This window comes from Mercenaria mercenaria, chromosome 1 (genome assembly GCF_021730395.1).
Source record: "Mercenaria mercenaria strain notata chromosome 1, MADL_Memer_1, whole genome shotgun sequence".
In the NCBI taxonomy this organism is placed as follows: domain Eukaryota; kingdom Metazoa; phylum Mollusca; class Bivalvia; order Venerida; family Veneridae; genus Mercenaria; species Mercenaria mercenaria.
The window spans coordinates 20474332-20483806 of NC_069361.1; the positions used below are offsets into that span (position 1 = coordinate 20474332).

General features: G+C 33.4%; 1 protein-coding gene across 1 annotated transcript; it reads right to left on the bottom strand.

The window, feature by feature from the left end:
• Window positions 1-7054, bottom strand: LOC128556449 (tryptophan--tRNA ligase, cytoplasmic-like). The gene is made up of 8 exons (XM_053541643.1): window positions 6857-7054; window positions 4620-4728; window positions 4263-4382; window positions 2938-3120; window positions 2523-2736; window positions 2198-2371; window positions 1830-1970; window positions 1-1559 (listed from the first exon to the last, which is right to left on the bottom strand). Exons 1-8 carry the CDS (start codon window positions 6969-6971, stop codon window positions 1401-1403), a joined length of 1215 nt encoding a protein of 404 aa, XP_053397618.1. The 5' UTR covers window positions 6972-7054; the 3' UTR covers window positions 1-1400.
• Between the last annotated feature and the right edge of the window lie 2421 nt (window positions 7055-9475).

The window sequence follows — 9475 nt, forward strand, 5'->3', positions numbered from 1 at the left end:
TTGTAATAATTGACACACCAATTATTTATTATGATTTATATCAAGCAGTCTTTAAGTTCATACAACTTATTTAATTAAATGCAACAAATGCAACACAGAGGAATGCGTTATATCGGGTATGTTTTAAAAAGGATTTTGAGTACATTTTCCCTTTCCTTGTTTGAAAAATGGCTTGATCCTTGGTTGCATTACTGTTTTACTGATATCATATGACCCAGACAGGTTAAAATGAAATCAAACGATTTTTAAGTCAAGCACGTTTTTTAATGCCAGCATATTTAAGTTATTACAATTTCAAGTACAAAGTAGAATAAATAACGTCTGGTTTAATGAAACAAAACACTTCAGGAAGTTTTATCTTTATCATTTTTTTTAAACAGGTTTACATGCGTCTGCACAAATTCTAACTAGTTTCGAATAAAATATTTCGCTCGATAGGGTGTAGTATCCAGGACGGTTTTGTTTAAATAACAATCAGTGTTACTTCCGAAATCGATTATCTATATAAATGTTGACACACACATTCGCACACGCACATACACATTTTTTCTGTGATAGAAAAACACATTTATTTTACATTTGTGAACATATTCATTTAATTCTACACTGTAAAATCGTGTCTATGGCTCGAATATCTTTGACACATCTTATGTATAAGCCTTGAATATCTTGGAATTCTGCTTTTTTCAACCCACTTTAGCTAAACGAAATAGCAAGCGAACGAGCCTATTGATTTATTTGCTGAATTTTATCTGTATGCAACGAAGTAATAAAACAGAGTACAATCAAATTTTACACTGTAAAACTTTTGATCTGTTAAATCATGTGGGTATATAAAACAACTTTATACTATATCCACGAATTAAATACAGTGCAACATCTGTAGGGCGACATCCTTTGGGAGATACAACTATTGACTGTTATGCAGAGGTTGTTGTTCTGGAGAGGTAAATTTGATAGTATATATTTCAGCTTAGGGAAATTTTGATGATTTTGTTAAAGAGAGGCTTTTGCTTAAGAGAGGGTCGCTCTGGAGAGGTTGTACTGTACATGCATATTTATCACATAAACTTACCGGTTAGTATTTATTTTGTTCGACATTGATTTTTGTTAATTATATCATTAAATACCAATTTACATTTTAGATATAATTGGTTAATAGCTTTGTGTACAAAACCAAGCTTTTTCAGTTAAAACATTTAGTTAAATCATGAATGTTTAAATACTTATACTTGAATGATCTACTACATACATTCAGCAATGGCAAATTGAAAAATGTTATTCAATGTCTCAGTCAATTAAAAGTAACATAACAATATTCATATGTAACGGCTTTTTATATCATTTGATAATTTTATATGAAGTCTTTGTAGTAATGATGAATTGGTTTATTTATGCCGTCAATACTGAAAGTTGAGCTTTCTCGGTGTCATGAACTTTTTCACCATTTCATCAGTGACATGTTCTCGATTTCTTCTGTGATCACCTACAAGCCGCTGTAATACTGTAATCAATTCTTCCTTCAGTTTTCCTGTCGTCAGTGTACCGTTTGAATATTCCTGGAAGAATCATTTGGAGGTATTTGTTAACATGCACTAAAATAACAAAACCAATGTCATTTGTTCTTTCATCAGTCTATACTGAATCAAATGACATAGAATAATAACAACTATTACCCCCCTTTAACCGACAATACCATTTATGTCAAAATTCAGCATAAATGCTATTTAGATTATATTTCAAATATTTAGACGTTTTCTGTGAAATAAAGTTTGAAAATATCGTAAAGACAACATTCTAAAATACTTTTTAGTACTAGTATGTATTACCTGTTTAATTGTTGCTAATTTTTCATCATCTTCCAAGAAAAAGGTGAGATATTGATAAGAAACATCTGTGTCACAGTTGCCTCCCTTTTGCTTGTGTTCTTCTATTGTAGCGCCACCTCCAGAGTATGCATATCGCTTTATCTTAAATAATATAAAAATATACAGATTAATTACTTTCATTGGATGACAGAGTTGTTTCATTTTGTAAAATCTATATGAGGATCCTTTGGAAGCATAGAATACAAACTTAATCTAATTATCAAACAAACGAGTCGAAAGGTCTATTTAACAAAGTTTTCGGCATCTTTAGACATATTTGCAAAAACGAAACATTCAGAATGAATTTACAGTTGAAAGCGTATGGTTACCTTATTTTCGATTTCTTCGTCCGTGTCTGTCAGAAAAATTGAAGAGGTTGGGTCACTGGCACTCATTTTACTTTGAGCTCCTTGCAGTGCAGGAAAGAATGTTGAGTGAATCAGAGCAGGTTTCAAACATCCCATTCTAGGAGCTACGTCTCTTGTCATTCTAAAGTAGGGGTCCTGAAATAAGACTGCTTGTAATCAACAAGAAATCTCTCTTCATTGATTTTACCACATAACAGACAGTCATAACCATTGTTAAAGACTGATAACATTATTAATTGAAAACAATAGCTATGATTATAATTTAACCAATAAATGGAAATCGTACTTGGTCTATGGCGCATGGAATAAGGCACGGAACATCTACTTTGCCGTTAAAGATCTTTGGGAACGAAGAGCTGAAACTTGGAGCTGCTTGTATAGCTGGAAATGCAATCTTTCCAATACTGTCACTAGGAGCAAAACCAAATATCGCCTTTGCCTGGCTGAATGTAACCAGCTTCTGAATTCTGCACATGTTCATGTAAAATTCTGGACATGACCTGTCATTACAAAAAGTAGGCGTGAGGTATTTATATGAAAGTAACAACATTTATTTCTTAATTTTATACTAAAAACAATTCTCAAAGTATAACTTTTCTTTTTCTATCATGTTTGTTTAACCTTTATCCCGAAAATTAGAAAAGAAAAACAAACAGTACAGCAAACTGATATACCTATAAATGATCAATTGCAGTACATACCCGATATATTCAACATCGCTGAATATGAATGTTTTCTCAACGTCAAAGCCAAGAGCAATAATGTCCTTTGTGTTCTCATGGGCTAGCCTGTTAGCTTCCTCTATTGTCATATCTTTCCATAGAAATTTTTCATCATCAGTCATCTGTATCACCAAAGGCACGTCAAAAGTATCCTGTAGCCATCTACAAATTGAAATTATAAAATGATTGTTGCTAAGCACTATCGTATATCGTATTGACGTGATTGAAAACGCTGACGTGTTGAAAAAAAGAAATCGCTTCCTGTATCGTAATCAGTCCGGTATATTTTCGGTGACTCCACCCTTTCGGAATAATTGACCGTTAATTTGTCTTGTTGTAATCCATCAAAAGCATGTTTTTAAAGCGCCTATTTTGGAAATGAATAAAAATTGGTAACGATTTTGCTAAAAGTAGCTTAATTTTCTAAAAGATTTTTAAAAAAATCGCGGTTCTCCATTACATTCATTAACGTTTTAGTTTTTGAAAATGCATGCAATAGATTCTGTATTTACACGAATTAAGTAATAAATAAATAAATAAATAAATAAATACATTACATTACATTACTTTCAAATACCATAAAATATATTCAAAATACAACCCTTATCAAGCGCGTCATATTTTGTTAAATCCTAGGTTGTTGATTATTACGTATAGGAGCTGAGTTTCAAACGCTATTTCCATTTCCGTCAGTGACAGATTCTATAGAAGTGTACTGATGTATTTAAAGCTCATGAATCTTTCCGTATAGTACTTCTGTTTATTAAGAGGACTTATGCAAGGAGGTCTGCCTTCTGTCATAATGGCACACCTATGATAAACCGTCTGGCCATTATGGTACAAGGTAGCAATTATGGTCAGAAATTTTTAAAGCATACCCGAACCGTATATTGACCTTTTCTTATAATATAACCGAAATCATTCCCAATATATTTACGTACAATCAGTGGCTAAATTTTCAAAAAAAAAACAATAAATAAAATCGTGGGTGGCTCACTTTTGCTTTATTTTTGTTCATTCATTCAATGGATTCTGTATTTACACGTATTACAACCCGAGCTCAACATGTACATGTTTAGTGTAACTCAAAAGAAACCACTATATTAGATCTGATTTAAAGAATTAGGATGATTTTATGATATACAGATTTGCATATAAGAATGAAACATTTGATGCTGTCAGGTGGATGTTTTGTCTTCATTTTTCTTAAGTATAAGGACAAAGTGTTTTCACCGTGAAGAACGTACCAGTGGAAACATTCAAGATTGGATGTTAAGGGTATGGGATGGTAGTTTATCACTTACTTCGTGAAGATGAATGGAATAAGATGTCCAAGATGCATTGCTTCTGAAGATGGTCCACGACCAGTGTAGAGGAAAAATGGTTGCTTTTGTTCATACAGAGTAAGAATTTCATGCATGTCTCTGTAAAATAAAGAATAAAGAACAAAATTTAACTGATTTTTACTTAGTTTGTAATATTTTTGTTTGCATACAGTAAGAGTATTTTTAACTACTGAACTATGCAAAGTCCGAAAGTTCACGATTCGTAAGTTAGTGATGATATTACCAACCGTATTTAATTAAACAAAAACGCGCAAATGACTACTTTACTCGTTTGTTCTTTTTTGCATATAATGATAAGGTGAAACTTGCTCGTACCGCATTGAGAAGAAAACACCTCTCCGCAACAAATGATGCACGTGTTTCCCAGTGGCTTTCTCCATTCGTTTTATGAGCTCATCGTCAATTTTTGTACTGCCAAATTTCGCTGTTAAAATATATCAACTATTCATTAACTCTATAGGCACGCTATTCAAAAGTCATACATAAAATACTTTAGTTGTATTGCATGTTCTATGACGAAAAGAAGTTCTAGTACTCTTTTGATGTAATCTTGAACGAAATGAAGCTGGATATCACTCATAGTTTACAGCACAAAGGTTATCTAACAAAGAAAACATTATGTACATTTGAATATGAAGAACATGTAGACAATGTTGATAACTATGTTTGCATAAATGGCATTGCGATAAATCTCATAATATTTACATTACATGCCTCAGGGGAAGGGTGCTATTACGGCCGTTTGTTTCCTTATTTCCTGATTTGTGCATTCTCTGACCACCACCATTCACAATATCATTCATGGGTGTTAACTGTTCATTCTTCGCACGCATAAGTTCTCAGACATTTTAAGTTTCACGAAAAACATTCTTATATACATTCATAAAAATATATATTCATTATTCACTACAAATCTTCTCTTGATGTGTTTTTCAACTTACTTTACTTAGTGGCACTGCTTTCATTCTTATTCTTTTCTTTCTTAATTTTCTTCCTTTTTTAATATATTTTTTTGTTATTTTTCGTTTTTTCTTTCTTATTCATTTTCATCTCCCTTCATGTCATATCAATAAGAGTAACAGCCTTGCAATGTTCGCATTTTTATATCACGTGTTATTATGTTTACTTTAGTCTATATCTGTTATTATATATGCGACATAAAAACAATATAATTTCCTTAAATGTAATCCAACGCTTTCCCGTACTTTTCTCACAAATGAGTTTTTGGGGTTTTAGTGTGCGGATTACAAATAACGTTTATTTTAAAACCACCTGTACATGATTTTATATTATCTTAATCTCTGTTCATTGTACTACAAACTGTTTATGCCACTAATAATTAATTTGTTCATAATACATTATTTTTATTCATGTCTTTTAATTCATTGTATATATTAGGATGATTCTTACATTATTATGTTAGAGGACCATATGTTAGACTGGCTATAGCCAAATATGTTATCCTCTTTAAATAAAGTTGTTATTATTATTATTATTGTTATTATTATTATTATTCAAACATTATTAGTTGATACCAATCTGACTGAAGTACTTGATCTTCTAAACGAAGATCTGAGAACGACCCATTCACATACGTCTTCTGTATATTTTGGATTTCCAGTATTGCGATTTTTAATTTAACCAATCAGACGACTTGTTCGAATGCCAAAGAGTAAGAAAAATATGCAGTTATTTCAGGGCTCGAACCCGGGACCCCCCGCTTACAAAGCAAGTGGCCTACCGACTGAGCTAACCGGTCATCTGACACAATACGACATCAGAATTGTAAATATTAAAAGTCAAGGCTACAGGTAGATTTGCAAAATGTTGTAAGCTAGGCTCTGATTGGCTAGCGAAAGGGTCATCAGAACGAGGCCATGAATAGGTCGTTCTCAGATCCTATGCGTAGCGTAATAGGATATGTACTTTAGTCAGATTGAGTTGATACTGCACCTATTACTGTAACAATTACGTTATGGCATTCGGTGTTTCTGAATTATCTGCTAGTAGTGACTTTTGTCCGTAAGTTACTCACACTTTTCTGACCAAATTTAATTTTCCCTTTATATTTCTTTCCTAAATCTGAAACAGTTTAGAAAATGGACTTACCTTTATAACCGAAATTTATTAAATGAATTATAACCATGTTACAGTTTATTGCAGTTTCAAGGTGGTACCTAAGTTTTATTTTTTGACTAAACATGAATTACAATGTTATTATTCTGTAAGTGAAGAATAACAGGCGGATGAATAAACTACTTATCATACCTAAACAAAAATAATAACTTATCTTTGTCTTAAAATCATTGTATCTACATCGCCATTTTCAAAAATGTTTGGAATATTACATTTATATAATACACAATCGCTTGAGTGAGAATAGGTGTGCACCATAAACCGGTTTAAAACAGTACTGCTTTGCCACTGAACGTACCAAAGCATTGTCTCTCTTTATTTCATTCATACATGTTATCAACATTGCTTTTATTTCATTCATATTTTAGCAATCTTTAAATTTATACCCAATATTTACTAGTAGCAAAAAAATATACTTATGAGTTTGTCATAGTCTATCCCGGTTGCAGACTTGCTGACAACGTTCCACGGATCAACAACATCCTCTTGAACTTCTAACTCTGCTTTTCCACTTTCCACTCGTTCAGCCATTTTCTTATAACTTAAGTGAATGCAAGTTGTCGACGTTAAAACTACTTGAAACTCAATAGTCGTACTTTTGGTTTCGGGTAAAACTTAGATACGAAACAGAAAGCAAGTTAGATAAAATCAGTCTTCTTAAAATAAATCATTACTTTGATTTTAAAATAATTTTTTCAATATTCAAACGTCAATTGGATTTGAAGTGCGTGTTCCTGTTTTTGGATCGATTATCTCTCAAAATCGATCAAAAGTTAACAAGTAGAAATTTCCTTACAGCAGACCGAACAAAAGTAGTGCCGTAAGTACAAACAAATACATGTAGTTCCGTGCCGTACATTTCTTTAACCATCAAAATATAATTATTTTGCCACGACGGTATTTTTAGCTGTCGAACGTCAATTTTAACGTATTTTTCAGTCGGTATAAAATACATATCTGTTGTTTTTGGTCCTGACTGCAGTAACATATTAATGCGCGAAAACTAGGTCACCGGACAAACGTCGAAGATATAAATAAATTTATTGGCTTATATATTTACGACAATTTTGATTCTGGCTAATAAATTTACGATTATAGTAGCATAGCATAGCGACACATGGGAAAATATAAAAAGTGGAAACTCCACAGGTCCCTCAACACAACAAAAACGAAAATGTTGCAGGCTCGCTAGTGGAAATGCATGCTACCGTCCACGCCCTCTAGCAGAACTCAACATTTACACACGCTAAAAGTACAAAAAAGAAATGTCCAGACATTCGCTGATGTGTTCATACGGCGGTGCACATGGAACCTTCAATGCTACACTAGTGTGTAATTCCATTAAAAGCGACGTATGGTCCCCAGTTAAAATAATGGGTTTGCCCTAAACGAGAAAACAATGGGCAGAACTAAACAAACTGGAATTTAGAAAGGGGATCTGAGGTTATGAAGCCTGCATATCATAGGAACTGCCAGAAGACAAAATTAAGAAGCAGGCACCATATCCAAGGGATTATACAATAATCAAAGCTGTGAAAGCGGGAGTATTGGAACCACCCAGGCGAAATGTTCATGCTGAGAAACTAAACAGTACCAATAACACGACATAAACGTCGTGCTGAACGATCTGAGAAGATCGAAATATAACAGCCCTGATTGAACGGCCGCCATACGGCACAAACAACGCTGCTGTGATAATAAAATAGAAAAAGTGGAAACTCCACAGGTCGCTCAACACAACGAAAACGAAAATGTTGCAAGCTCGGTTAGATTGAGCCTGCTTATGGACGGTAGTGGAAATGCATGCTACGTTGTGAGTTGTAAATATTTGTGAATGAGAAATATTTGCTCCATTTTATAGATGTTAAATACAAATGTACATGTATTCCATCAAAATGTTGATACAGTAATGAAATGACGGCGCTAGGAACATTACACGTTGGTTCACTTTGAACAGCATGTTACACTTTACTATTGATTTTTCTCCGCGCCTAATTCACAAATGATTCATAGGTGTGTCACTCAGTTTGCATGCCTATACCGGATTGACAGCAGTCGGAATACTGGCGAGTAAGCGCTATGTCTGCCCGATATAAAAATATGACCACTAATCGGCAAAGTGTTATGTGTGTAAAAATCCCCTCAGTACCTAACCATTCATATATGCTAAACATATCAAAAACAACAAAGGTCAAGTATTGGCCAGATGTCGAAAAGAATTGAAACTTAAATGTAATAAACGTAAGCTATTTGGCATGCCGATTTCAACGTTGATGAGTTTTTGTCAATTACTGTGAACTGCGTAAAAGACGGAGTATCCCCAGTGACGGATAGACGGTTTGATACCGGCCTAGACATGATATCGGTCCGACTTAAAACCAGTGAGCAAAACTATAATGGTCTGACATCATTTTACGATATGAGATTAGAGGCATCATATGTACACAGAGTATAGCTTACGTATAACAGATCAGAGGCTAATAAGTTATATGTTTCGAAAAATAATTGACTAGGAGTATGTATAAAACAGTCATATTTTTACATGCGGAGAAGGCAGTGCTTAGGTAGCCGGTTCCGACAATGTCAAATAGCTAATGTTAATTGATAAATCGATGCTAATCGTCAAAATCTGTGGTGTTCAAAGACAATCGATCCTCCAGTACTTTCAGTCCTTTGATTTTAAATTCTTTTCACAATCCTTTAATTTCCTCTTCTACGCAGTGACTGACAACAGGTGTAAACATTATTGTTAAAAAGACTTTTTTCTCTCTCTGTAACGTATTGTTTTCATTTAGTTACATACTGATATCGCAGTTTACCTTTCTAACACTGGTTAAAGAGATCATAAACTAACGTTTTAGCAAAATATCCGTGCATACGTCTGTGGTGCATTTTTGTATACCATTTACATAGAGGAAATTATATTTAAGTGACCTTAATGCATAATATTACAAGAGAATTCAGTGCCTAGATTGTAACTCCTACATTAGATAACAAGGCTGATAAACAAATAACAGCATGGACGTTTTCAAAGT

What these genes read in the sequence shown, in the direction of transcription:
- LOC128556449 (XM_053541643.1), bottom strand. Translation starts at nt 6,971, where the DNA reads ATGGCTGAACGAGTGGAAAGTGGAAAAGCAGAGTTAGAAGTTCAAGAG. An exon ending in GGTGTTTTCTTCTCAATGCG is followed by an intron (nt 4,383 to 4,619) that starts GTACGAGCAAGT and finishes TTTATTTTACAG; the next exon opens with AGACATGCATGAAATTCTTA. An exon ending in ATTCCATTCATCTTCACGAA is followed by an intron (nt 3,121 to 4,262) that starts GTAAGTGATAAA and finishes TTCAATTTGTAG; the next exon opens with ATGGCTACAGGATACTTTTG.